A 27,923-nucleotide genomic window follows, 5' to 3' on the forward strand; every position below is an offset into this window, starting at 1 on the left:
CTGGAGCGCCTGCGCGGGTCGGGCTCGCTGAAAGGGCTCTCTTGCGCGGCCGGGTCCTGCTGCGCATGCTCGGCGCCCACTGCCCGGGCGGGACCTGGCGCGCACCGGAGCATCTGCAATTCTGACTGGCATCCCGGCCTGGGCATCCCGCTCCGGGCCATGACGACGCACTCCTTCGCCCTCCCGGTCATCATCTTCACCACGTTCTGGGGCCTCATCGGCATCGCCGGGCCCTGGTTCGTGCCGAAAGGACCCAACCGCGGGTAAGGATCGCGCGCGGCCCAGCCTCCCTGTGGACCTCCGCGGCCGCGCCCACCCCCTCCCCCGGCGGCGGCGGGGGTCCGCTGTGCAGCCAGCACTGTCCAGGCGCGCGCACGGCGCCCCACTCCTCCTCCCAGGCCTGTGCTGGGCCGCGTTCAGCCGGCAACAGGCAGGAGGTCGGGGCCGAAGGGCAGAGACGGTCGTGCTTTAGAAAGGTGGAGACAGTTACGGGTCACCCCCTCCAGCCTGTAAAGGTAAAAGCTATGGCTAGACACTGATGCAGTTTGTCCACGCCAGCCCAGCTGTGACCTTGAGTGTCTGTCACGCCTTCAAGCCTCATTTCTTCTTAGGTAATTGGCGGTGATGCTGACACCTGCCTTTCAAGGCTGCTGTGAGGATTACACGAAATAACGTATAGAAGACTCTTAGTGCATGGCACATATTGTATTGAATAATTTTTAGCCAGTATCATTATTTTTTGAAGGTCCCCTAGCAGGTTTCTCTGCCTCTTGCACCATTTACCAGTTTCTGCTTCATATCATCTTCAGCTGTAAAGCGCTCTCACCCCTTGATTACAAGTTCCTCGAGGTGGAAGACTGTCTTGTTCACCACCGTAGACCCCAGTGCCCAGTACAGGACTGGCCCACGGTGCTTGGTGATGTTGAAAGAATGGATCAAATGCTAATTGCTCTGGCACCAACTTCAAGTACTTTACATCCGAGGTCCTAGGGCCTGGTTTGGGTTAGATTTAGCTTTGGCTGGAGGCTGCATTTGGGTATTGCCTCTGTTCTTAAAGATCTGCAGGGCTAGGGACTTCCCTGGTGGTCCAGTGGTTAATACTCCAGGCTTCCATTGCAGAGGGCACGGGTTCGATCCCTGGCTGGGGGACTAAGATCCTGCATGCTGCGCGGAGTGGCAAAAAAATAAAAAGGACCTGCAGGGCTGAGGTCCCATGGCCTCACTTTGTAAACCATTTTAGTGCCTCGCCTCCCCTGCCAACCTTGGTGAGTTCTTCCTTCTGAAGTTTTCCTGCTGCATTGAAAGCCGCTGTCTCCAGTGTTTGAGTGGATTCAAGGTAGCCAGTTGCTATTCTCGTTATAACTGCTCATTGTGCCTCAGAGATGGCTCATGGTCTCCTTGCTTCTTGCCCTGTCTTCTGGTCTTCTGTCTTCCTTCCCTTTGCCCAGTGAACTTTGGATTCCAGAGGCCACTCCATGGTGGGTGGCTGCAAATGCAGCTCTGTGCAGTGTCTTTTCCCAACATGTTTGCATTAAGATGGAGAAATAGTGGGTGATGGAGAAGGCAGATAGGTGAAGGGAAAGATTCATAATGTAACTTGGACGTGGTCAAGGTTGGCCTCCCCAAGAGGTGACACTTGGCGTTTTTATTTTCCATCTAGCGATTCTTACCCTGAGTAGAACTCAGCCTCCCTGTGTTCAGGGGGCATCAGACGGGAAAGGGGCTGGCACCAGCAGCTCTTTCTCTGGCCTCAGCCAGGCCTCCTGACCTGCTTCCATCCGTCCTGACCTGACGTCCTCTTCCATTGCAGAGTGATCATCACCATGCTGGTGGCCACCGCCGTCTGCTGTTACCTCTTGTAAGTACTGCTCTCCCAGCCCAAAGTCAGCTGGGGCCTTCGTGCTCCCTTCTTTCCTCCTTTCCCAGCCCTGCTCTCCCCTCTGTCCTGGTACGGTCACATTCAGCTCTTGAAAGGCTGAGGCTGTAAAACACAGAAGAGGAGGCAGTTGGAGAGGCAAAGAGAGCGATGGGCTGGAAGTCATGAACTCTGGGTTCTGGTTCTGAATGTAGTACCTGGACAAGCTCTGTCATGTTCATAGGCTACAGTTTTCTCATCTGCAAAATGAGTGAGATGGGCCAGCTCAGTTTCTTTTGTACCTGATGGGACATCAGAATCACCTGGAGAGATTGTAAAAACACAGCTTTTAGGGCTCCACCCTGGACCCACTAAATCACAGTTCTCATGATCTGCACTTGGGAATCCATATTTTTAATGCATGCCCCTGGGTGATTGTGATGCAGCCAGTTTAGAACCACTGGATGAGCAGTAGTCTTCAAACTTGGGAAAGCTCCCTGGGATACAGAAAACATTCCAAGAGATGCGAGTGCCTGGACAGTGTGAGGGAATCAATTTCCAGGTCCTTCATGTCTAGATGTTCTCTTTCTAAAACTGCCATTCATGGTAGCCCTTCCCCTTTTACAAAAAAGGCGCTCTGCCATCCCTCCCCAATCCTCCTATGTTAGGTTGCTCCATGTTAAATCACCCTGGCTGCCAAACTGAGGAATAAATCAAGGCTCTGGTTTTGAGGGAGGCCTCTCTCACGCTCAGTTAAGCCGGTATGGCTTCCCTTTGTGCCCCTGGAGGCCGTCTTACCTCTTCCCTAATCCCAGGGTCCAGCCCCAGCGCAGGGATCTTATAAATCTACAAAACATCAGATCAAACCAAACCTAAACCCAAACCCACACGCCCCAGACTGAGCCCCCGTGCCGGCCGCAGCGTGGATGGCTCCATGAGACCTTCCCTCCGGAGCCCAGACCCTGCTGCTGGGTCGGTCATGTGACCAAAGGCGTGGTGTGAGGTGTGCATGGCAGAGTTCCTTGTGTCTGGGCTCACTCTCACTGTGCTGTCCCTGGCAGCTGGCTCATCGCCATCCTGGCCCAGCTGAACCCCCTGTTCGGGCCCCAGCTGAAGAATGAGACGATCTGGTATGTGCACTTCCTGTGGGAGTGACCGCTGCCGCCTCCTCGGCCCCAGGTACTGCTGGGCGCTGGGCAGGGGTGGGGAAGGGCCCGGGGCGGGGGCAGGACAAGGTCAGGCAGCGTTGTAAGACTTTGCACGTGGATTCAGGCATTCATTTATTAAGGAAAAAAAAAAGAAAGTGCTGAGCACCTGCTCCCTTCCTGCCCAGTGCTGTGCTGGGCGGCAGGGATGGACGGAACACCCAGGGTCCTGGGGGGAGCATGTGGGCCCAGCCTTGTTTGTGCGTTTGCAGGCCCCAGAGGAGGCGGCTGGCTGCAGAATCTGTTCTGAGTGAGGGGGGGGGGCGGGGGCAGGGAGCCGTGAGTCGCCGAGTGGGCAGGGGGCTGTCTGAGGTGAGCTGGGTGACGGGCACAGGCTCTCCAGGGCGGGGCTGGGGGAGAAGGGTCTCCACAGCGAGGCCGTGACTTGTTCTGTGATGTACTTTTCAGGTGCCCCAGCTCTCTGGATGACCTTGGCTCCACTGTCCCTGATGACCCTTCTGTCACCCCTACAACTGTGTCCCAGTCCCTGCGTGCTCCCTCCCCCAAGGCCTGCCTGCTTCTGGAAAGTACTGCCCTCCCCAGCCAGCCTGGGCCTCGGGAAGCCCCGAGCTCAGAGCCAGGCTGGAGAAGGAGATGTCCAGCCCTCAGGTTCCCACTGCCCGCTCCCGAGTAGGTCCAGGCCAGGCGCTGACAAGGGTGGGGCTGCGCCTTTTACACAATGGGGCAACCAGAGGAGGCCGTGCGTCCTGGGGAGAAGGCCGTTCAGCCCAGGATGCTCCGAGCCTCAGGTGGGCCAGGCCAGGGAGGAAGCCCTGGGGGAAGAGGCAGGGCCCTGCCGCTGTCCTGCTGTGTGACCCCAGGAAGCGTCTGCCTGTGTGGGCCTCCTCACCTGTGAGGTGGAGGGGCTCGGTCAGGTGTGGCAAAGGCCTTTCTTGGAGTTCTCCTTTAATTTTTGACACGTTTCGATGTGAAATTTCTGGAATTGTTGACGAAATGGAAAAGCAGTCCCACAAAACATTACGATCCAAAGCATCATAGTAATTTGGATCATGAGTGAAACGTGTATGTTTAGCATCCTTTATAGTCACAAAGTCACTTACGTTGGCTCGCTCAGGAAGTGGTATCTCCTCAGAATATCCTCTTCCCCCTTCCTCCCCACCTGGATCACCTCCTTCCCTTCCCAGAGGCTCAGCCTGAGCACTGCAGGAGCTGAAGAAACTGAAGGCAGCTCCTGCCGAGGCCAGGCCTAGGCTCTGGCTGCGGTGAGGGTGGATTTCAGAGCCCCTCACAGCAGCACGGAGGTCATCTGGAGCGAGGGAGGGCAAAGAGGGACAGGTGTGGGCGAGGTGTGGGCTGGGCTCTGCGGAGATGCTGCAGGGCGGGGAGCCCCTGGCCTGGCGAGGCCTGGAGAGCGTGCGGGCCTCGGAGGGGAGGGAACCTGGGGCCCCAACCGTGCCTCACTTCTCCTAGGAGAGTTGGGGTGGAGACCTTAGACACCTGCCCGCAGCCCCAGAGCTGATTGGAGTCCCCCCCTCTGCTGTGCCACATTGCCTCCCTGGGGAAGAAGCCAGTCTCTTGTATTTATTGACTGTTGAGTTGATTGGCATTCTGTTTAGTAGGCATCGTTTTTGGAGCGGTGGTAGAACGTGGTATGTCTCACTTGGATTTCTTGGTTCTGGGCTTGGCCTGTTGCTCAGATCGGGGCCTCCCTTTAACATCCCACCCACCCCCTTTCCAACTCCCTTCCTGTGCTGACCCCTGTGGCCCCCCTGGAGTGGGGCTGTTGAGCCTCGATTGGCGGCTAGAAGCCTGACCCGTGTCTAGTGACTAATGAGTGGTGAGGAAATTCCTGTTTGGTGGCAAAGTCCTGGCCGAGGCCAAGTTTGCTGGCTGCCGCTCTCCTGCCCCCCTGATTCCCATTTCCTCGGCGGGTGGATTTGGGGCACAGGAAAGGGGGCTGGCAGCTGCTTGGAGCTGCAGCTCTGGGATGTGGACACTGAGACTACATTTTCCTGATTCCTGAGCGAGAATACCGCTGTCCTGGATTTTGCCCAGAACCAGGCCAGGCAGGAGGAGAAAGATGGAGGACTCGTTCAAGTGGAACTTTGCCCACCACCCATCTGTGCCCCAGATTACAGAGTGCGTGGCCCCCGGGGCTCTGCAATAAAGCCGGTCCCCAATGTTCCAGAGCGTGGCCTGCATCCTTCCCAAATACCCCTACATACCCGAGAGCCTGGCTCTGTGCTCGGCCTGGGTGGGGATCAGCTTCCTGCCTGGGGCAGGGGGATGGAGTGAGCAGAGGTAGAGCTCCTGGGAGGAGCCGAAGGAAGCTGGGGGTGGAAGGTGCTTGGAGGAGAGACCCTGAGCCCCGAGGAGTGCATCCAGAGAGAATGCGGAGCCACAGCAGGGTTGAAGCAGGGGAGTGATGTGACCCAACTTGGTTTCCAGGATGATCTCTGCAGGGTGCATAATGGGCCTCAGAAGAGAGTGGTGGTGAGGATGGGGACGAGTGGGCGAACAGAAGGTCTAGTTAGGAGCTGAAGGGGGCCAGCGCCTTGGCCGTGGGGGGAGGGAGGAGGCGGGGTGGACCCTGTGGTGAGCAGTGGGCAAGTGCGGTGCCCAGTACCTGGCGGCTGGGACCTCTCGGTGACAGGCCACAGAGGGCACGTGATGACCTGGGGTTTCCTGTGTGTCCTGGTGAGCTGGGTGTGTCTGGGGCATCCTCATGGAGACGCCCAGCTAGTGGTAGGATACATGGGTTTGGTCTTCAGGAGGAAGATGTGGCCTGAAGACATGGGGTGTATGTCTGTCCCTGAGTTCTCATTGAACCACTCGTGGCGGCCTCTGTTCCCTGGGTCCCGGGGCGCGCCCCCTGCTCTCTGGGCAGCTTCTTCAGCTCAGGGCTGGCAGACCCCCTCCCAGCACACTCTCTTCCCACCCTCCCTTTCTGCCTGTGCAGCCGTTCAGGGAGGGGGAGCTTGGGATGCCCTCTCGGGATCTGTGCCCACCGCTTTGTGTGGGTGGTGCTTCTCTCAAAGCTCTCACCCCACTCTGAGGGGGACTGCAGGGTGAGCAGGTTTTGTCAGAAATGAGCACAGCCAGACATTAGTTACAGAGGGGAAATCAGGTTTCATTCCGAAACGACTGACAGTAGGGACATGTGAGCTCTGTGGGGTCCGTGCCCCTAAAGGGTGACTGAGCACTTTAACAGGAGAACGAGGGCGGGGGGGGGGAGGGGTGAGCGGGGCCAAGTAGAGCCAGGAGAGTGAAAAGTCACAAAGGATGGGTTGGCGTAAGTGTGAGTAGGCCACAGAGACTGGGGGACAGAGGCCCGAGCCTTCCTGATTTCATCTCAGAGGAAGGGTCCTTGGGAGCCACTCCTGGGTTGCAGGAGATACACCTACATCCCAGAGGGACAGAGGAAAGATTCACAGTCGTGAATGTTCTCAGAAAGGGTGGAGGGGCTAGGTGTCAGAGGCCTATGGTCAAGTATTGGCTAGAACAAACAGTAAATTCTTCTGACAGCCCAGAGCTTGGTCAGACAGGAACTCGATGGGGCCAGGTCATCCCAGGGTTACGGCCTTAGGCGGCCAGAAGGCAGGCCGGGCTGGTCAAGTCTCTTAGTGCCTGGTGTGGACGGACTCATTGTTTCTTTCAGGCAAGAAGTATCTCCCACCCCCCTTCCCAAGTGGGAGGCACATCAGTAAATGTCAGCCTCTGATGTAGATGCTCAGAGCAATTACAAGTAGCAAAAGATCCCTGAAGATGGGCAGTGGCTGGGGGTGGGATACCCCTGCACCACGCTTAGTGGCAGAGCGGGAAGCATGCAGGGAGACCATCCTGGGACTGACCGGACAAGCCTGTGGAGAAGACGAGGCAGGTGAGGTTAGCTCAGCTGCACGTACAGAAGGTGGCCGACAGAGGGCAGTGCCGCCCAAGGGACGGAGACCTCCAGACCAGGTTGTGCCGCCACTGGGAGTGCAGCGCACTGCACTGATATTAGAGGTTGTGGCCTTAGAGCGTGGCCGTTATTGGGAACAGGGATGATTTTCCAGGTGGTACCAGAGCCTGGATGAAACCTCCTTGAAGGATGTGTAATGACAACAGCAAGGTGCCAGGTATTGCTCGGGGAATCCAAAGGGCAAAGAACTAAGGGGTCTTGCCAACTGGAAGCTGCTCTGAGGCCAGGCTTCCCAACAATCTTCCGTGACTTTTTCCCACCTCAACATCCTGAGATCTGGTACATTCCAGTCTATAATAGGGACACCCATCAGCCCAGATGCTCAATGGAGAGGAAAAGTTACATACAGAAGACGGCTGTTACTGCAGACCGCAGGGTCTGATAAAGCACCTAAAGCAAGGCCCTTGATGAGGGCCTTTGGGTTGCTTTGTACAAAGATCGGTTCGTTGATAACATTGGGAATAGGAGGAGCAGAGAAATGAAGTGGGGTTGGTTTCTCTTGCTCCTGAGAATCTCCAGGTCCATGTGCTGGACGTGACGTTTGTTTATAAACCTTGGGGTTTCCAGGAATGAAGTCACTTGGCAGCCACCACAGTTTTGCTTGACTTGGAACCAGAAGAGTGAGGGCAGGTGACCGAAGTCTATGCTAATTCAGCCCGCACTCCATGTAACGAACCTGCGTAAGAATCACTCGGAACAAACAAACCCATAGAATGCTGGGACCAAAGCCACGTCCGTTAGGACAGGGGTTCCCTACCTCGGCACTGCTGACAGTTCGGGCTGGATAGTTCTCTGTTGGGGACCATTGGGGGCGGGGCTGTCCTGTGCATTGTAGGATGTTGAGCAGCACCCCTGACCTCTGCCCAGTGGATGCCAGCAGAACCACTCTCCCTGCCCTGGGCTCTGACAATCACACATGTCTCCAGCCATTTTGAAATGTTCTCTGGGGGTCCAAGTCCCTCTCCCCCACCCCTACGTTGGGAATCACTACTCTAGAATCTCAACCCCTCAAGTGATTGATAAAAATTTAATCAGTTTATCAACCCAGACAGGAGGTTGGGGAACCTTGAGGGAAGCTGGTATCCTGAGCACCAGGGTTCCCCGTGAGCCGTTCCCAGCAGGACCTGGAGCTTCTGACCTGGAGACCATGCCCTGGGGAGAAGGAAGCACCGAAGCTTTAGGGGATTATTGGGTGCCTGAGCGGACTCTAATCCCAGCGCCATGTGGTCCAGCAGAGGCCAGATGGGGGTGGGGGGCTCGGCGCGGGGGGAGGGGGGGAGCATCGCGCAAGCCCAGTAGAACTTTGGCGCACCCTGCAGGCATCTGCCTGGAAACGGGTTGGGACAGATATTCTCAGAAACCCGCAGAAGCCCCACCTCAGCTTCCTAACCTCAGGATTAAGGGCCGGGATTGTAGCATGGCTTCCCCCCTGCTGCAAAGGCCAGCCTTTCTTCCCCTGACCAAGCCCGGCAGACATTAGGGAGATGATTCTCTGCGCCCACCCACGCTGCGTCTCGTAAGCAGGAGTACGGGAGGCCGGAAGGGTTACTGCAGCGGCTGCAGCCTTGATCCGTCGTGATCCTAGGTGCAACGGCCGTGCCCTTGGTCTGCAGCAATTGATTTGGCAAACATAGTTTTCTCTTGTTTCTTTCTGCCCGGCCTTCCAGGAGCTGTTGACTGAACAGCCTCGGCTCGGCTTCGAGGTCGAGATAGAGAATCGAGACCTGCGCTCCCTGGGTTCAAAGTCCAGCTCCTCCCGATTATGAGTTGAGTGAAAGTTAGTTAGTCTTTCTGAGCTTCAGTTTTATAATAGCACTAGTGCCTGCTTCGTAGAGGCTTTGATTGTGAGCTGAGAGAATGGATTAAAGTGCCTGCCTCGTCAAAAACTGCCATCAATAAATCACACGACTTTTACATAGTAACTCTTTACTTCTATGGCACCCTTCATTCTGCCAGGATCTCAGCTTCCTTCACCTTTTCTTGTTCCCACCATGGACACCACACTGATCCACCCTGTGGAAAAGGAAGTGGCAAGCCCCCTGAGTACTTTGACGTGTGAGATAGGACCTAGGAAATAAGTGCCATGAAAAATACCTGGGGCCTGTGTATGCATCTGTATTTCTATGCTTCATGTCAAATGTCCTTAATGTAATCTATAAATGTAGTGTCCTCTTGATGAAAACAAGGCTTTGGGGGAGTGAGGGGAGAAGAGAGAATGGGTACTAGACTAGATCTGCTGAATCTAAAGTTCTCAGGGAAAATAAACATGTAAGAAATAACCAGGGGGATTTCCCTGGCGGTCCAGTGGTTAGGACTCCAAGCTTTCACTGCCGAGGGCCTAGGTTCGATCCCTGGTTGGGGAACGAAGATCCCGCAATACTCGCTGCACGGCCGAAAAAAAAAAAAAAAAAAAGAAGAAAGGAAGAAAAAGAAAGAAAGAAACAGGAAATTTCTGAAAAAAGCAGAGTATTTACAGGGACATTAGCCCTCCCATATATTTAAAAGTATTATAAAGTCACAATATGAAAGGCTACAGAAATGAAGACAGTGGTGCTGGGACATGAATAGACACATCAATGGAAGAAAACGAGTCCAGAAATAAACTCAAATTGATAAACATGGCAAAGCAAATCCGCGAGGAAAAGATGAATAAAGGCAATGAACAGTGTCGGCACTCTCTCCTTCCCGGCAACAAAGTAAATGCCAGCTGGATCAGAGATGTAACAAATGTAAATGAAACTATAAATGTACTGGAAGAAACCATAGGGGAATTAAAAAGAAATTATCTTGGGGCTCGCGCCTGCGCGGTCTGCACCAACCCGCGGGCAGCTCGGAGGGACGCGCCCGCTGGGAATCCTCGGGACCAGCGTGTGTGGAGGTTCCCTCCCTCCCAGCCGTGAATGCGGGATTACCATCCCAAACAGCTCATTTTTTTTCTTGAGGTCTTCGGAGTTAGTCCCACACCACAGATTTTAACTGTTATTTTTATTTAGAAGCCAGCCTGTTCTCCTGATCAACTGTTAGCATAATTGCTAACCCTGAGACGCTGAATGATTTATGGTGATGAGGGTGGAGGAAAGGGTGAAAATTCTGGTGAGAGCAAGGCGACCATGTACACTAATGTGATTAACAAGTATGTTAAAGTTTGCATTTTGTTTGTTGTTTGAGTCGAAGCTACTGTGACAGATTGGACCCCTGAATTTTTAATCATCTAAACTGAATAGGATACATGCGCTTTGGAGTCGGGTAAAATCTTCAATCCAGACCCTCCAACTTGCTAACTGTGACTTTGGGTCACAGTTATATAACTGCCCTGAGCCTGTTCCTCCTTTGCTTAAAAAAAGAAAGAAAAAGAAAAGAAATTATCTTGTAATGGGGAAGATCTAACTAAGAGGGGGAAACAAGAAATCCAGCAGTGATGAAGATAAAGTTTGATAAATTTAAATTAAAATTTAGATTTTCTGCAAGGCAAAAAAAAAAAAATTAAAGAAAAAAGATAAATGACAAACGGGAAACGATTTACAACTCATGACAGACACAGAGGTCATCAACAAGATAAAAAGGACAGAGTAGGTAAATAGAAAAGGAGTCAAGCAGACAGATCACAAAAGAAGTGGTAGAAATGACTTTTGAGCATGAAAAGATGCTTCCCATCATTTATAATCAAGGAAAGCAAATTGAAACAATGTAACCCCATCAGTACCTATTATATTAGCAAAGATCAAAACTGATAATAGACTATAGTAGACATGTGTATTAGTAGCCATAGTCAACGTCCCCTGCGTCTCCCCGTGCTCTGAACACTTCCATGCATACCAGCCAACTTCCAACTGCCAGCACTGTCTTTGTCCTGTGCCGAAGGCTGGAAGTGCTGTCAGGAAATTATTGCCATCAGCGCACTCAACCAATGACTGATGGCACTTGTATGTACATGCTCCCAGGGTTTCTCCAGCTCCAGGCGCCCATAGAGCAGATGGCTTGCGCTTCTGCCTTCACCATGAGAAATGCATGCCCTGGGCAGCCTACCGACCCCAGAGAAGAAACATGGGGAGCAGACTAATCACAAAATGACCTGGAGCCAAGCCTGGCCAAACCTCAGCAGAAGCAGAGTCAAATGAGCAAAAAAATAAACGCTTGTTGTTCCAAGTCAGGGTTTTCAGGTGTTTATTATGCAGGATTATGGTGACATAGCTGACTGATGCAGTGTTATGACAGATAGATCTAGCCCAGGGTGAAATACATGTTATGTTTCTACTCCCTTGTTGATGACACTTGCATTACTCCAGGTCTTCCTGTTATAAACAATCAGCATCCCTATATACGTCTGTGCAAATGTGCTGGAACTTCTTTAGGATGTATGTCTCCATGTAAAGAGCGGAGTTCTGGGTGATGTTTACTTTCAACATCACAAGATATTGCCCAATGGCCCTCCAAAGCGATTGTTTACACTCCTACTAACCTTACACGAACTCCTGGACTTCATCTGTTATTCAGCCTTTTTTATTTTTTTCAGTCAGATAATGTGTGTGAAATGGTATCTTGTTTTAACTTGCATTTCCCTAATAATCACTGGTGAGCCTGACTCTCTTTTCATCTGTTTGTTGACCATTTGGGTTTCCAATTCTCTAATTTGCCTGTTCATATTGTTTGATTGCTTTTCTATTAGTTTTTGTTGGCGGGGGTATTTTTCCTATTGGTTTATAGAATTTATGTATTTTATCTACAAGTCCCCCTAATCCTAGAGAATCTAGTGCCAGGAAGAGAGAGGGAAGAAGACGGTGTGTTTGGAGGGGATGGTGGTGAGATCAGACAGCCCCATCTTTTCTACTGCTCTTTGAAACCATCGTTAAAAAAATGAAAAGCTAATCACAAATTAAAATATTTGCAACGCACATATTTGTCAAAGGATTTGTATCCTGAATATATAAAGGACTGAACAAAATATAAGTATATAAAGAATTCAACAATAAGACAAACCCAGTTTTTAAAAGTGGGCAAATAATTTGAACCCACACTTCACAAAACAACAGTTTTTTCAGTTTATTTGTATCTCCCAGTTTTGCAATCAAGTCATCCTTGGTTCTAGAGTGCCTCTGGGTTAACACTGCAAAGGGACCAGCTGAGCCCATTTTATACGGACCCTCATGCAACAGTACAACTGTGAAATCATCTGTGGCTCCCTCCATCTACTACTTTAACTCTCCGTGTGACTGAGTCTCGTTTCCTCATCTGTATAATGGAGAAACCAATACCTCCATCTCTGAGGCATGGAGAGAATCAAATAAGATTAAAAATAACTTTGATAAAGGGCAAAAATATATACTCTCATTGCAGGGGTCCTAGTTTTAGCTCAAGCTGGAGGACTGCACCAGCCTGCAGTTGATGGGCCCAGAGCGGGGGCGCTGGAAGGAGATGGAAAGAACTGAGATCAGCCCTGGGAAGGTGAGCAGGGAGGACTGCCCAAGGCCCGGTGGTGCCCAAGCCTAGGCCCTTGGATTTGTCTGACTCTGGCGGTGGAAAGAAGCTCAAGGTAGCCTTTGAAACAAGAGTTGGGTACTTTGGAGTCCAGGTGAGACCAGCGTGAGGAGAGGAATTCTCCGCTCAGCCCAGGAAACGCGGCCTTTTCGGCCCCGAGACAATTCAGTTTGGGGAGTTGGCAGAGCACCTCAGTGGAGGCGCGCACGGACGACCCCTGGGTTGTCGGCGAGGCCTTCGCGGTGTCACCGGAAATTTGCCCCAGGAGATACCCTGGGTGGGTGTCATAATGCTGGATGAGCCCTCAAGGCGAGAAGAGACTCCGACACACGGATCATTATGATTACCGTGGTCCCTTCCGTCCGCACGTGCGCACAAGCCCCGGGCTGCACTCGGGCGGTCAGACTGCCGCGGCGCAGAGCCGGGGATGGAAGGGGCCTTACGAATCCGCCAGTGGAGGAGGAAGACTAGGCCACCGTCGCTCCGGAGCGCCTGCGAGCGCTTCCTCCCAGGCCACACAACTAAACTAGCACTATTAAACACAAACAAAGAAACAAAGTAACCCCCCCCCCCCAAAAAAAAACCCAAAAAACCCCTAACGCTCTTAAACATGTACGAACGAGTCCCGGTCAGGTGAGAAAAGCGCGAGACTTCCGGCGGAGGAGGCGGTGTAACACCACCGCTTCCGGCCGCTGCGGCTGCGCCTGCGCACTGGGCGCTGCGCTTGCGCACTCGGTGCTGGCTGCCTGCTGGAGGAACGTACCAACCGCTGGAGTGGGGTGGGCGCGGAGGACCCGCCGACTGTCGCTCCCGGAAGTCGCCCCAGAACCCGGACCGCCCACCACCAAGCTCTGCAGGGCCCTTGGCGCCTCATGGTAGGTCCCGCTGCGGCGCGGGGGTGGGAGCGAGCGGCTGGCGGCGGACGGCGTATCCTTACTACCCGCCGCGGGAGCTGCGCCGGCTTCACAGCTTCGCCAGCCCCACTAGCCAGCCAGACCTTTGGCCGTAGGTGAGCCGGGGAGGGGGCGTTGTGGTCACAGACGTAGACTTGGGGGCGAGGCGGCTTTCCCTGACTGCCCTGCTCATCGGGCGGCCCAGGTGTCCCCCTCCCAGCCTCCCTCCCCTTCCCAGTGCCCCGCACCTGAAACACCCGATGAGGCCAGAACTGGACAGCGGCTCGTATCCATCACTCAGTCTGTGCCAAGAAGTGCCCTTAAACACTGCTATATGCGTACATTACTTCCGTTAATCTTTCACAAGCCAGCGAGGTGGATGCTGTTATCCCTGTTGTATAGACTCGGAAACCGAGGCACGGAGCAGACGAACACAGCTGGTGGGTAGCAGCCAGAATTTAAACCCCCATAGACCGGCTCTGGACTTCATGCTCTCTCAATCCATTGTGGAGAGCAGCCTCGCAGAAAAGAGCAAAGGGTTCTGCTGGTGTGTAGTTTAAAACATCTCATTTTATGTCACTTTTGCATATTGTGAAATCTAATGAGGTTTGGTTATTTAAAATCTCTCCCTTAGGGTTTAAAAGTAGTCAAATTTGCATGTGGGCAAAACCCCAAAATGTGTAGTGGTTTGCTCTACTCTCTTCCTTCCACACATTTCTCTGGTCCCATGCTTTTCTTCATTTTCCATCTCCTCATAGGTGAGCGGGTGGGGGGATGAGAAGCCGAGGACTTGTAGGCTCACCAAGTGCTTTGAAGTCTCCTGGGGTCTGGTGGATAGACAGGCACCACCTCCTCCTCCCCCAGTGCAGGGGCTGAGAGAAGAGGGGGCTGGTGGGACTGGGCAGAGTGAAAACTCGGAGAAAGGTCTGGCATAGGTATCGAATGCCCAGGGTGGACTGAGCTCTGCATGAGGCCCTACGGTGAGGCAGGCCCAGGAGAAAGAGAAAAGTGACCACTGTGCTTCTGGGCATGCGTGTGGGAAAAGGCCTGGTGAGTGTAGTGAGGAGGAAATCTCTAATCCATGGAGCCAGCACACGTGTAAGTGCTGAGGCACTTCCTGTCTCAGGCTCAGCCAGCAGGTTGCTAACCCCTCGGGAATCTATAGGCTCTTGGGCATAACTGCCTTGGGCCCTGCCCCTGCCCACACTCAAGGACCTGCCTGCCACCATAGCCGTCCTTCTTTGCTGTGTCAGGAAAAAAAAAAAAAAGCTTTCTCATCTGCAAGGATAAACCACTCACCTGTGCCTTGAGTCCCTCTCCCTCAGGAAGCTCCTGTCATCAATCCTCCCTTTTTTCCCACTGTACCTTTTCTCTCTTTTGAGACAGAGCCAAGCCTTTTCCCTCCCACCCCAAAGCGTGACCCTTTGACATTGCAAGTGCCTGCGTCCCCTGCTTCTCATTGCATAGCCCCGGGGCTCCACCTGCTTCATCCGCTGAAGGGACCCTGTCTGTCCTTTCTGGAAAGTCTTCCCTTGGCTTCCCTAACATCACTTAGGTTTTTCTGTGTCTCTGTCCTCTGCCTGTCAGGCATCTTTGGAGTCTGCTCATCCTCTACCCTCCCCACAGTGTCGGTGTTACCTGGGCAACCACCCTCCACTCTCTTCTCCCACCGGTGTTTTCCCTCAGTTTCTACGGAGACTTCTACACGGATCTGTATCTTTAGCTCAGACTTCTATCCCCTGACCCTGTATTTGTCACATCTACTCCTGAAGATTTGTTCCAGAAGAACCTCAAAATCACTATATCTGTAACTGAACTGTATTTAGCAGGGACTGGGGTGTCCCTCTGTATCCCCTCCTCCTTCACATCGCAGCCCAAGTATCATCTGCCCCCTGCATGGCTCTCCAAACTGTCCCTTCCCCTCCAGTCCCGCCTCCGTTACCTGCTCCTACCCTCCTCCCCGCCTGCTTCCCAGGGCTGCACCTGCCGCCTGCCTCGTGTGGTCCCACCCGATGCGGCCCCGGAGTCTCCACCTTGTCGCTATATCAAGTGCGTATATCAGCTGTTACGAGAAGTGTCACAAACAACTTCTTACTAATAATCAAAGTCTTGGAGTTTGTGGGTGATTTCTTTTTCAATTTTACATTTTTACATTTTCTTTTTCAATTTTATATTTTAGGTTCGTGTAGACTCCAGGCTGGCTCTCCACAGCGTCCACCCCGCTGTCATCCTCGTGTGCTTCAGTGAAGAGAAAGGGGTGCCAGTCATTGCCCAAGATCCCGGACCTGCCACGGGGACTGTCAGGAGATGAGGTTCCTCAAGCAGTAGCCTAAGGTAAGCGACCCTGCCAAGACAGAATCTAAACTCCCTTGTCATAGACTCGATTTGCCTGTCGGTCAGCCCGCGGCCTGGCTCCACAGCACTTACCCTGCTTGCCTTGCCCTGGTGCCGGTAGCCGTTTCCAAGTTGTCTTCTCGTCCTGAGCCCCATGTGCCAGCTGGGCAGTGACTCTCCTGTGTTTGTATGTTTAGGGCACGGTGCTGGCTCATGGTAGATATTTGACGAATTATTGTTAAATGGTCAAGTGGCTCAAGGGTATCTGCAGAATACAGACGGACTGGTGGGACAGGGCTGGTCGGGGAACAGAACAGGGTTGGTGCCCTGGGTTCAATTAGTGCGTCCTCAGGCGAAGGCTTTGGGGTGTAGCCCAGGCTGCAGCCTAACTCACAGGTGTTTTCTTTTTCTCTGCCCTCATCAGTGAGAGCAGTTGGGACACAGGCCTGGTTTCAGTACCCTGTTCTGTGTTCTCGGGAGCAGTGAAGCCCATGGACTGCTCTGGTCCTCTGCTCTGCCACTGAGCGTCACATTGCTGCTCTGGGTTTCTGTTTCTTCAATCAAAATAAGAGCGAAGGTTAGTCCCCTCTGGCTCTGTCATCTAGAGCCCTTCCCCTGGACCGTGACAGTGTCTTGTACTTCATTTGCACCTTGATCCAGCCCCGCCGCCATGTCACCTCCCGTGAGCTTCAGACCCCTGGTTCGGTGGTGGCTGACTGGGTTGTCGAGCGATGGGCTTGGGTGGTTGCCTCTCGGTTCCCCCGAGGCCCCTCTGGCTGGAAGGGGCTCCTCGGTGTCGCATTGTCCACCCTGGTTCACAGCCGGGTCTCGCTTGAGCCGCCCAGCGGGCTCGTCCCCAGTAAAGGCCGTCCTGCCATCCCTGGTGATCCTTCTGAATGTTTAACATCACTCAGTGTCACAATGTTCTGGTTTAAATCTCCTCAATTAACCTGCATCTCGCTCTGGTCTGAAGAGGTGCCTCACTCGCAGCTGTTTGGGGCAGGGTCTATGCCATCTGACTCTGAATCTTCTCTTTCCCAAGGAGACACAGCCTAGCTCACTGGGCTTTTCCTTCCCTCTCATTTTCTTTTTTTCTTTCCGCATGTTTCTTCTCTGACTTCTTCATGTGTCTTTTCTTTTGAGAGCCCTGGGTTTGACCTCATCTGCAGGAAAATGAACCGGGGGGAAAGGAGTCGAGGATTGTGCTGAGGTTTGTGGTTTGAGCATCTGGGTGAACAGGAGTCCTGTTTACTGAACTCGAGTTGACTGTAGGCCGAGCAGGTGAGGGGAAGCCTGCGAGGGAGTCGTGAGCCGAGAGGGGCTGGCAGTGCTCAGCCGGTAAAGGTGGCCCTGGTCAGGGAGAGGGTGTGGAAGGAGAGACGAGACCTGGAGACGAGGAAGCCCGGGAAACGCCATTAAGGGGCGGGCAGAGGAAGAGGGACTAGAACAGAGACTGAAAAGGAGTCACAGGTGACAGGATAGCCAAGGAGATGTGCTGTCCCACAGCTGCGGGCAGCAGCATTCCAGGTGGAGGACGTGGGCAGGTGCTGCTGGTGTGGAGAAGCCCGCTGAGGCGGGGCACCGGGGGTCCCTGGGGCCTCGGCGGGGGCAGTGTCAGGGAGCAGCAGGGGCCAGAGCCAGAGAGGAGTGGGCTTCGAGGGGAGGGGGCGTGGGGGGCCTGCGTCGCTGGCATCAGGAGCTGCCCCGTACCACGTGCTCTGACAGAGGCTTGGGAAGCCTCGGGCCGCGTCACTCTCCGGTACCGAGCGACGTTGCCTGTTTAAGTGGCCCTGCGGGTGCCAGGCACGACCCGGGTGCCCAGGACGCAGAGACCGGCCTCCACATTCCCGTGGCCTGTGCTGACAGCGCCAGCGTCCGCAGCTTTTCCCGGGAAGCCTGCCTGACGTCTTGGTGAGGTCCTTCCCGCTGGGGTCCCACAGCCCTGCAGCGCTCCTTTATACCCTGCACCTCGGCTCTCGTCTCCCCTGCCGTGTGTGTGAGCGTTTTATTCTCATCTGCCCCCCGCCAGCCTGGGGGCCATGTGCACACAGGGGCCTGGCCTACCTTATACTGTATCCATCACACAGGAAGACTGCCAAGTGCCTACTAGGCTCTGATAAACATTGAAGGAAAAAAGAGATGTGAGTTAACGTGGTAAAGAAGATGGACACAGAGACCACTCCTGTGCAGAGGGCTGGGGGCTCCGGTCGAGGGCTGCTCCGTTGGGTCTGGAGGAGTGCATGTCAGGCTTCACCCAGGAGGTCGGCGTCTGGAGAGTTTTGTCCTGGGATTGATTTCATATGGTTATTACGCCTTACACCCTCTGCTCTCTTCTCTCCCCTCCGGCCTCACTGTCCCGTTAATGGGCCCCGAAGTGAGTAGGCAGCTGGCTGAGAGCCATTCTCTTCATCTTGCCTTAGATCTTGCCTTGTCTTCTGTCATCTTGCCAGAGGACAGCCTGGGCCTGTTTTCTCACTGCCCCAAGCTCCCAAGCACGTTGGAAGTCGGAAAAGTCAAAAAGCCCCACAAGAAACATACACTCTCAGGATCCGTGGGGCAGGAGCCCCCTGTGTGTGCTGACTCCTCCATGATCAGAGCCAAGACCCCACCTGCCGCGCTGGCTTCTCCTGGCTCCAAGTTCAACACCGGAGCTATCAACACCCCTTGTGGACTTGGCTGGGCGCCAGGGAGCACCTGCCAGAGACTGAGGTCAAACTTGAGTTTGCACGCATAGGGGAGGAGGCCGCAGTGGCCCCGGGAAAATCAGAACCCCCGGCTCCCAAAAGAAGAGCGGGAGGGACCTATCCCTGCAGGGGAAGCGACCCCCCCGCGCCTCCGCAGCAGCCTGTGGGTCCCTGCACCTGACCAGGCTTTCCAGGAGGAGCAGGAAGAAGGTCTCCTGGGGCTGCGTGTCTGCAGCGAGAGGAGAGCAGCCGGCTTCCTGGAGAGGCCTGGCCTTGGCCGGCCGCCCCCTGTGAAAATTGCCACCCCGCTGCTGGGCACAGTAAGCCAGAGGGAGACTCCGGACCCTGTGGCCTCCAGTCCGTGCTGGGGCAGGAGTCCCCTGTGCAGCCTGAGAAGAAGGTGTCCAAGTGGAAGGCCCATGGACGGCGAGAGGAGGGGCAGCTGGCAGGAAGGAAGTCAGGGGACCCAGTGCTCAGCTCCAGTCACGTCCCCTCTGACTTGCTGCTGGTCCACGTGGCCAGCCGGACAGGCTGGAGGCGGGCCAGCCTGGCGAGGATGAAGAGGCGAGGCCAGCCGACATCCTCATAGCCCATCCGGCCGGAGAGGTGCGTCAGCTCAAGACACGGAAGAAGAAGCACTTGCTTCCTGGTGAGGGTGAGCAGCCGTCCCTGCTGAGCCTCCAGAAGCCACTCTGCCTGAAGAAGCTGGTGAGGACCGCGCAGGCCGAGGCCAAGGGCTGGGCCCCCGGGCACTCCCCGGGCCCCCTGCACACCCTGGGTCAGAGACCCGTGCCTGACGTGAGACGCTGCTTCACCATCAGCTGCAGGAACGTCTGCCCTGTCCCGTGCACACTGTGCCACCGAGCATCAGACGGGGCAAAATCAAGGGGCGGCCCCAGCCTTCAGCTCTGGTCCGTCACTCGGCAACTAAGCACGGGCGGGAGGTGGGGAGGAAGCCAGCTGCAGCCAGCCCTGGGGAGGAGCGGGGAGGGGGGCCCGAAAAGAAGCAGAAGGACCTGCCCACGGGGGCCACCAGCCGTGCCCCTGAGAGCTGCCATCACCATGCTGCCGCCGGATGCCTCACCTCTGCAAGATGGTGACGGACAGGTGGGCCCGAGCGGCTGATGCAGGCTCGGCCTCCCCCGCCTACTCCCCCCGACGGCAGCTGGGGAGGACTGAGGTGGCGAATGTGCCCCCAGCCAGCTCCGAGCACAGGCCCGGAGCCAGAGCACTGCCGAGCTGCTCTGCAGCCTGGCGCTGGCCCTCTCCTTTGTCTCGGCCCCGCTCTGCAGGAGGTTTATGGCCCAGGTGGACCATCGCCGCCGCCTGCCGTCTCCAGCCTTCTTCTCCTGTGAAGCCCTGCCCCTGCTGCACGGGGCGATGGGCGAGCAGGTGCGTCAGGATGCAGTGGGCCGAGGGTGGCCGCGTCCACCTCACCGTTTCCGTGGCGGCCCGGGTCGCGGACGTGGACTGCGCAGCTGGCACTGCCCGCTGTGGGGTGACGCGGCTGGGTGGCCGGCAGGTGGCGCCAGGGAGCCCGAGGAGGCCGGCCATGCCTGGGTCCGAGGCCTGCCCCTGGGCAGGGCTGCGGAGGACGAGCCGCGGGGGCTGCCGGGGCAGCTCAGCCTGTGGCTTGGCCACAGCTTTCTGCGCCTGGGCTTCCTGGTGTCAGGCGGCTGCCCCAGCCTGGAGCAGGCGGTGAGGACGGAGGGCTGCACCCACGCCCCATGCGTCGCCCACTGCCTCGACTCCCTGATGGGAAACTTCCTGTGTCACCGTCACAGTGTCCAGATCATCCTGGGCACGGCCGGGGCCATCCGCAGCCACTTCCAAGGCTCTGCAGAAGCCCGGCGGCTCCTGCCAGCCCCGCAGCCCTTCCTGGGGCTCTCGGATCCCTGGGTGTCCGCCTGCCACTTGCTGGAACGGCTGGTGGAACGGCAGCGGCTGCTGCAGGGGTACGAGGAGAGGCAGCAGCTGGGGAAGGAAGGGGTGGCCCTGTCAGCCATGCCGTGGAGCCTGGCGGGCAGTCTGGTCAAACTCCCGCAGCCCTTCTGGATGGTGGTCCGGGAGGCGAGCACGCACGGGCCGCCTTAAGCCTGGTGCTGCCCCAGCCGCGCTACCTGCACGTCTTCCTGGCGCAGGTTCGCGCGCGCTTTGAGGAGTGGAGCACCGGCAAGATGGGCGCGGCCGTGCAGCTGGCCGAGGACCTGGCCCTGCCGCTCTCCACAGACCACCAGCTCCCTGAGCTCTTCCACCGTGAGGGGTTCGTGCTGGCGACCCTGCTGGACCCCACTTGAAGGGCAGGATAGAGGCTACCCTCCCCGAGGGGGCCGACATCAACCATTGGAAGCAAGTTCTCGTGGACGAGGTGAAGGAGCTCGTGGTGCCCGAGTACTCCTGCCGCCCCCCCTTCCGTGCAGGGCCCCACTGCTGTGCGTGTGGACGCCCCGAGCCGCACAGGAGCCAGGAGCCCTGGGGCCGCAGGGAAGGGCCGGGAAGCGCCCGAGCAGAGAAGCAGGACCTCTGGGTCCTTGCTGCTGGGCCAGAGGGAGAGGAGCCTCCCGGAGCAGGTGGAGAGCGGGGGGCTGCTGGTCTCGGAGAGGAGCGGCGCTTCCCTCTCCACGGAGAGCCACCTGGCCAGCGTCATCCGCAAGAAGTACCTGCGTGAGAACGAGACAGTGGGTGCCCAGGAGGACCCCCTGCTCACCGGTAGAAGCGGCGGGACGTCTGGCCAGACATGGCGAGACTGGCCACCATCTGTCTATCCTGCCCCCTGATGGGCGCCTTCTCTGCAGGTGTCTTTGCCTCCCTGGGCGGCCCCGCCATCGTGGCGCATGACGCCCCTCTCACAGTGGAGACGGCTGCGCGTCTTCTCTTCTTGAAGACCAACCTGGGGCGTTTCCCGAGCTACGCCCCCGCCCCTCATCTTCCCCAGCAGAGCACTGCCGAGCTGCTCTGCAGCCTGGCGCTGGAGGCGCAGACCGGTGAGTCTGACCGCAGGGTCCGATGCCCTGAAGAGCTGCCTGTGGGAAGTCTGCGTAGATGACGGGAGGGGGCACAGTGTCATCGTCCTAGGACATTAGACAGGGACAGCCGGGCTCCAAAACTTGTTTGAAAAGAATGAGGACAGTTTCTCAGTTCTTGACAGACTGTCATTTTCGTTTTCGTGGAGATGTCATCTTCATTTGCCCACTGCTGGAGTCACTGCCGGTGGTACATGCGCGGGAGGGTGGGCTCTGGTCATCGGTGACTCTGAGTTGTACCACGCAGCGTAGGGACCGCGGTGCTCCTTTAAAGTGTCAGTGGGCAAGGGGCCCTACACGCGGCTTGTCCGTGTGTGTCGGGGCAGCAGGCCCTCAACGTCTGCGTTCTCAGAGAGCAACCAGGCACCGTGCGGGATATCCTCAGCCACCTAGGGCCTGGGGAAGCCGTGGACACTCTTCCTGGAAAGGAAAGAAACCCTAATACGATAGAGTAGCCACTTTAAGAGGGAGGTGCCCACACGCACACCAGTCTTCTTAGGGTCTGTACTTTGCCGTGGATCCCGGGGTTCCCAAGAGCCCTGGTGGAGGGCACCGCCCAGCTCCTGCGGGCGTGTGATCGAGGAGAGCTGGCATGCCCAGTCATCACGTGGCCGTTGTCACCTGTAGTTTGTTTCCAGACTCCTGGAAGCCTTGGGGTTTCTTCTTTCTACAGTGAAAGCAGTCTCAGGAAGCAAGAAAGGGCATGTATCCCAGTGACAGACCGGCCTGAGCTCCTTTAGGGTCGAGTGCAGGACCTGAGGGCATGGGGCCCAGGTGCTGGTGGGATGGGTGGGAAAAGAAGGAAGGGCGAGGCCAGAGTGTTTGGGGAGGGGCCCGTCCCACCCACAAGACACAAGTCCAGCTCTGCTGAGGTGCTGGGCCGCTGGGAGAGGGACTCTGAGAGGGAAGGGGGGGTGTAGAGACACCAAGGCCTAACTTGCACTTTGGCCCTGGCTGTGGGATTGAGCCCGGGAGCCTGTCCCCTCGCTTCCCCTGTGTCACTGTGACTAATTCACTGTAGGACGTTCGGAAGTTACTGAGAATGTAAGGAAGCAGGAAAAATTCACCGTAATCCTTTCACTCAGCCTCTGTGAAAACTTTGACATGTTTCCTTTTTTACCTTGAGATCATACCCTCTGTGCTAGTTAGTGTGCTGTATTTTCAGTTTAACAGTGTAACATGGCATTTTCTTGAATAAAGCTTCATACAGATTGTGTTCAGTGGTTGGAGCACCATGATAGGAAGTGAAGTCTCACCTCCACACTGCTCAGGTCGTGTCTTCTTCCCCAGCTGCTGGAGGGCATGTCTGCACAGGCTCCCTGTGAGGAGAGGCCAGCGCCCCCGGGGGAGAGGCTGGGACTAGGGCTGCACGTCTGGACTCTGCATCCCGTGCATTTGGGTGATGAGATCAGGGCCCGGCCCTGGACCCTCTCCCCGCCTCCCTGCCTCCCTTCCTTAAATCGCACGTGCATCTCAGACTTCAACGAGAATCACCTGAGAGCATCTTAAAACTGAGGCATCCTTTCCCTCCCTCGCAGATTCGGGTGTAGCAGGTCAGGTGGGGGCAGGGATGTCAGGTGCCCTAACTAAAGCTGTCCTGGGGGCCATGTATTGGTCAGTGCTGCCACCCCTCGGGCTCCTCCTGGGAGAGGCACCGTCCCCTTGCTGTGTGGCCTCCCCGCAGCGGCTCTCCTTGTTCTCGGAGAGGGGAGGCCTGGACCGGCGAGGCACCAGGGTGGGGGGTGTGAGGAAGACGAGGGCAGTGAAAGGGAGGAGAGGAGAAGCTTGACGGTCCCGAGCTTGGGGGCTTGGGCTCTGGAGCGGTGGTTCTCAACCGGGGGCAGTTTTGTCCCCCAGGGGCCATTGGGCAACGCCTAGAGATGTTTTGGTTGTCACAGCTTGTGGGGGGATTGCTACCGTCCTCTCGTGGGTGGAAGACAGGCATGCACAGAGCAGCCTCCGCAGCAGACTTACCCCGGCCCCAGATGGCGGCAGTGCCGGGTCCAAGAACCCTGCGCCAGGTTGCGGTCGGGAGGGAATGGGGCGGAGGAAGGGGCCCCAGTTCACCGAAGCGGCCAGGTGACTGTCCACCTGAGGCTGCTCCGAGTTGGACCATTTCTTCCCTAGACTTAGCTGTGCCCTGCCCTGGCGACTCATGGCATCCTCTTCTGGCCCATTCCCTGATAGGTAAACTGAGACTCAGAACTGCTGGCTCTGAACAAGGGAAGATGGGCCTCCCCCCGGAGATCCAGAGTCACCTGTTTCAGTCATAGCCTTGTCCGTGTGACCGAGTCCTTTTCACAGACACACGTTGGGCCAGCGGCCTCTGTTCGCTCATTTCCATGAGAGGACCAGGGTGATTCTGGTTTTTTAGAGGAACGTTGACGCTGTTGCATGTGGACGAGCCTTTCTTGCATCGCGCGGAGCCTGCTCTCCGCTGCTGGCCTCTGCATTGGCTGGGTTTGCATAGGCGTGTGGGCCCCTGCCTGGTGGAGGTGTGCAGATCTGAGGTAAGATGGGGCCCAGGAGCAGAGCAGAGGTCATGGACACGCTGGAGAATCAGGTTTTGACTACTGTGCTGTTCATCTAACTGCAGACAAGGGCGTGGGACCCAGGGCCGAGGGCACAGAGCCGAGTGCTGGAGGGGCGCGTGTTTCCTGCCAGATGGGACCCTGGGGGCACAGGAGGCCTGTTGTCCAGTCCCAGTGTGATCTTCCCGCTCCCCTTTCCTCTTCCGCAGAACGTGGGCACACGCACACAGTTCTCTGGCCGCCCCCTTCTTCTTTCCCTCCCTTTGCGCACCACCTCCATCCCCATCGCTGACGGGGTTCCTCAGGGCATCGCTTCCCCCCCCAGCCCGTCCCCCCAGCGGCGGCGGGGCGTTTGAACACAGGGCTGGTGGCTCTTCCCTGGAGGCCTGGCGTGTTGTCCTCCCCACCCCCGGCTGCTCATCAGTACCCTCCGTTCAGCCTCAAGCATGTGGGTGTTCGCCCGACTTCAGCCCCTGACTGTACACCAGGGCTTCCTGACCGCTTTCACCCCCAAAATAGTGGCTGGGAGGATGTGCGTACCGCTGGAGAGAGGCCCGCAGATACTTGAAGAGGTGGTGTCCCCCCGAGGCTGGCCCGTTGCGCCTCGCTCTCACAGACGGTGCCTGGACCCCGTCATCCTGGACTCGCCGCTGCCTCCTCAGGCCGATGCCACAGGACACCCCAAGTGCGAGACGGGAGCCCAGCCGGCCTCCGGTCACATGGCCAGGTTCTGGGCACACGTTCTCCTCCCTCCTCTCATCGCTCCTTGCCCTCGGGCGGGGTCCTCGTCTCTGGCTAGTGCTTTTATGGCCCGTCTCCAGTGCCCGGTGGCCTGTGGGCCAGAGCAGGTTTAACCAACATGGAGGTGACTGCGTCGCTCACTGCTTACAAACCCAGCAGATGTTTCCACAGAGTGACCAGGTTTCTTAGCAGGTGCCTCCATGCCTTTTGGACAGAAACGTTGGTAGAAGTGAAGAAGGAGCTGGGCTGCTGCAGACTGGAGGGGGGCTGGGGAAAGATGTAGGGCCCCCTTCTCAGAGATGGGGTGGGGGTCAGAGGTGTTAGCCGCTTCCCCAGCTCCCTGGAGCGTGTGGGAGGAGCCCTGGGTCTGATTTCCTTGGAGGGGGCCTGAGGAGTGACGTTGCTATGGAAACGTAGCCTGGGGGCCTGGCCGAGGCTCTGGAGCCCCAGGTTTTGTAAACAGCAGGAGTGAATGGCTCCTTGTTTCTCCGCAGGCCTCACCCCGCCGCCTGGCCGCCTGGCCTGGGCCCGGCCAGAGTCTGTGGGGTTGGGGAGCTGCCACTTGGAGCAGAGGTCTGCTTGTTTGCCTCTCTTCTTAGACCCTGACCCCTCTGCGCTTGCTCGGCATTGCCCGCGTCCCTCCCCCTGGCCTCCTGCCTCGTGCTCTGGTCTTGCACTGACACCTGGGTTTCTGCCACCCCACGGCCACTGGAGACTAGAAAGTACCCTCCCTCCCCTTTTCTGGATCCAACATAGGTGCCACCCTGCCCCTCCCTCCAGGACGGCTTCCTTGACTGCCCGGACTCCCCTCCCCAACCCCCCTTTGCCCATGTTTGCAGCTGGAACCAGGCTATCTGGCTGGCAGCGATGGGCGCTGTTCTGTTGGTGCCACGTGAAGAGCTGGTCTTGACAGGCGGGGTCGGGGGAGCAAAGGTGAGGGGCCTGGCAGCACTGCCACTCTCCCTGTGCCTCCGCTGTCCCTTCCCTCCCTCCACCTCAGGTTCCTCATCAAGGACTGAAGGCTGAGCCCTCAGGCCCCACAGCTGCCATCAGAGGTCACAAGTTGGCCCATGGAACGCGGAAACCACTTTGAATTCATTGCTGATTTAAAAAAAAAATTGTCAAGAAGGCCCAGGTGCTCTCATTTGTGTTTGCCAATGCATGGCTCTCCCAGGAAGGAAACAAAAGAGATTGGCGATGATGGTGACCTGTTATCTCTTCAAAAATAAATGTAAATGGTTAAAAGGAAACACCTCAGAATTAATACAGGTAATCGTGAGCAGTTACCAAGAAAGGAGAGTAATGAGATTGTGTCTCCGGAGCAGATTTGGGAGACGGGAAGAATTGGTAACGTCAGGCCTGAATCCCATCCAGCATGGCCATAACCGCCAGGGCCGAGTCAGGACCCCCTTAGGCAAGGGCCTGTGCCTGGCCCACCTCCCTCGGAGGGGCTCTTCACCCTCCTGCGCCCTGGACTCCAGTCCTCAGGTCCCGCCGGGCCATGTAGGTTTCTGGCCCTGGCGGTGGAGGCTGGGTGGTCACTGAGGTGCTCAGAGGCCCGCTTACTATTTGACTGTTTCTCCTTAGGGACCTGCTGGCCCTCGAGCGGGGGTGTCGGAGACAGGCGTCCAGCCCAGGCCGAGTGGACAGGGCGTCCTTTGGGGTGAGCAGCCCGCTGACCGCCAGTGGCACCTGCGTCACCGTGACGGAGCTGCTGGGGCCCCGGCCACCTGGACCCACTTCGTCTCATGGAGCCTCGGGGTGAGAAGTCGGGAGAGGCCAACGGGGTGCGCGTCACCCCTCAGCTGCTCAAGGCGCGCTCAGGCGAGTTCGCCCTGGAGTCCATCCTGCTGCTGAAGCTGCAGGGCCTGGGGCTGGTGGACCTGGGCTGCCTGGGGGAGTGCCTGGGCCTCGAGTGGCTGGACCTTTCGGGCAACGCGCTCACCCAGCTGGGCCCGCTGGCCTCCCTGCGCCAGCTGGCCGTGCTCAACGTGGCCGACAACCGGCTGACGGGGCTGGAGCCCCTGGCCGCCTGCGAGAACCTGCAGAGTCTCAACGCCGCGGGCAACCTGCTGGCCGGCCCCGGGCAGCTGCAGTGTCTGGCGGCGCTGCGGGGCCTCGAGCGCCTGCGGCTCCGCGACCCCTTGGCCCGGCTCAGCAACCCGCTGTGCGCCAGCCCCTCCTACTGGGCCTCGGTCCGAGAGCTGCTGCCCGGCCTGAAGGTCATCGACGGCGAGCGCGTGAGCGGGCGCGGCAGTGACTTCTACCAGCTGTGCCGGGACATGGACAGCTCCTTGCGCCCCAGCTCCGGCCCGGGCCCCGGCCCGCGAGCCGTGGAGGCCCAGCCCTGGGTGGAGCCCGGCTACTGGGAGTCCTGGCCCACGCGCAGCAGCTCCATCCTGGAGGAGGCCTGCCACCAGTTCCAGGACACGCTGCAGGAGTGCCACGACCTGGACCGCCAGGCCAGGGACAGCCTGGCCCAGGCCGAGCAGGCGCTCAGCCCCGCAGGCGCCACCTCCTTTGTCTTTTGAATGCGCCCTGTGGCCGTGGCCTGTGGGGTTGGCACGCTGTGGTCTCCCTGCTTGTCTTCATGGTTTCATCATGCTGGCCACTGGCCCTGCACACGGGCCTCTTATGGGCCCCCTTCCCTAAGAGCAGCCCCGCTCCCTTTCACACCTCCCCTCCCTCTCACACCTCTCTCAAGGAAAATTCCCCACCCATCCATCAGGGACACACCTCCCTTGGACCCTCCTCAGGCAGCTGGCACCTTGTGAGGCTGTCCTGCACCTACGCTGTGCTCTGGGAGGAGGCCCGGCCTCCTCGTGCCCGTAGCTGCTGCCACTCCTGGCTGCCTGAGCCTGAGGCTTAGTGGAATAAAGTTGCTTGGTCCTAAGGCTAAAGGTGAGAGGCAGGGATGGCAAGCCTCCTGCCCAGCCCGTGCTGGGAGACGGCGCGGCAGAGCTCGGAGCGTGGAAGCCGCATCTTCCAGGTTGGCCTGTCCAAGTGACCCTCTGCTGTGCCCCCCCGTCCCGGGTCTCCTTGAAGCCTCCGCTGCCATGCCCACCCGTGCCAATCCCCATTAAATACTCGTGTTTTAATTTGCATCGCTGCCTGTCATTGCACATGGGCGTGCTTCGTTTTCCCCAGCGTGGGCCCCTGAAAGCGAGCCTGGGTCCCTGCTGCCTCTGGTCTCCCCTGGGGAAGGAGGAGGAGCACACAGCTTTTGGGGTGTCCTGATGGGAGGTATCCTGCTCCCCCTC

General features: G+C 57.2%; 2 protein-coding genes and 1 pseudogene across 5 annotated transcripts; all 3 read left to right on the plus strand.

Annotated features, from left to right (window-relative positions):
• Positions 1–41: 41 nt before the first annotated feature.
• On the plus strand, positions 42–5,205 carry ATP6V0E2 (ATPase H+ transporting V0 subunit e2). The gene is made up of 4 exons (XM_068549663.1): positions 42–263; positions 1,811–1,858; positions 2,917–3,034; positions 3,469–5,205. Exons 1-3 carry the CDS (start codon positions 160–162, stop codon positions 3,008–3,010), a joined length of 246 nt encoding a protein of 81 aa, XP_068405764.1. The 5' UTR covers positions 42–159; the 3' UTR covers positions 3,011–3,034; positions 3,469–5,205.
• Positions 5,206–13,204: 7,999 nt separating this feature from the next.
• LRRC61 (leucine rich repeat containing 61) lies at positions 13,205–27,767 on the plus strand. 4 transcript variants are annotated; one of them, XM_068549676.1, is made up of 4 exons: positions 13,205–13,332; positions 15,530–15,684; positions 16,109–16,261; positions 26,251–27,767. In XM_068549676.1, the coding sequence occupies exon 4, from the start codon at positions 26,412–26,414 to the stop codon at positions 27,192–27,194; it is 783 nt and encodes a 260-aa protein (XP_068405777.1). In that variant the 5' UTR covers positions 13,205–13,332; positions 15,530–15,684; positions 16,109–16,261; positions 26,251–26,411; the 3' UTR covers positions 27,195–27,767. The 4 variants fall into 4 exon arrangements, with proteins under 4 accessions (XP_068405777.1, XP_068405774.1, XP_068405775.1 ...); XM_068549673.1 differs by lacking the exon at positions 16,109–16,261; XM_068549674.1 differs by lacking the exons at positions 13,205–13,332; positions 16,109–16,261 and adding an exon at positions 13,364–13,466.
• Positions 18,433–21,153, plus strand: LOC137768247 (zinc finger BED domain-containing protein 6-like; annotated as a pseudogene).
• Positions 27,768–27,923: the final 156 nt, after the last annotated feature.

Source organism: Eschrichtius robustus, chromosome 8 (genome assembly GCF_028021215.1).
Source record: "Eschrichtius robustus isolate mEscRob2 chromosome 8, mEscRob2.pri, whole genome shotgun sequence".
Classification (NCBI taxonomy): domain Eukaryota; kingdom Metazoa; phylum Chordata; class Mammalia; order Artiodactyla; family Eschrichtiidae; genus Eschrichtius; species Eschrichtius robustus.

Coding starts and splice junctions, on each gene's coding strand:
- ATP6V0E2 (XM_068549663.1), top strand. CDS start 160: ATGACGACGCACTCCTTCGCCCTCCCGGTCATCATCTTCACCACGTTC. Junction 264..1,810: donor CCGAAAGGACCCAACCGCGG/GTAAGGATCGCG, acceptor CTTCCATTGCAG/AGTGATCATCACCATGCTGG. Junction 1,859..2,916: donor GCCGTCTGCTGTTACCTCTT/GTAAGTACTGCT, acceptor TGTCCCTGGCAG/CTGGCTCATCGCCATCCTGG.
- LRRC61 (XM_068549676.1), top strand. CDS start 26,412: ATGGAGCCTCGGGGTGAGAAGTCGGGAGAGGCCAACGGGGTGCGCGTC.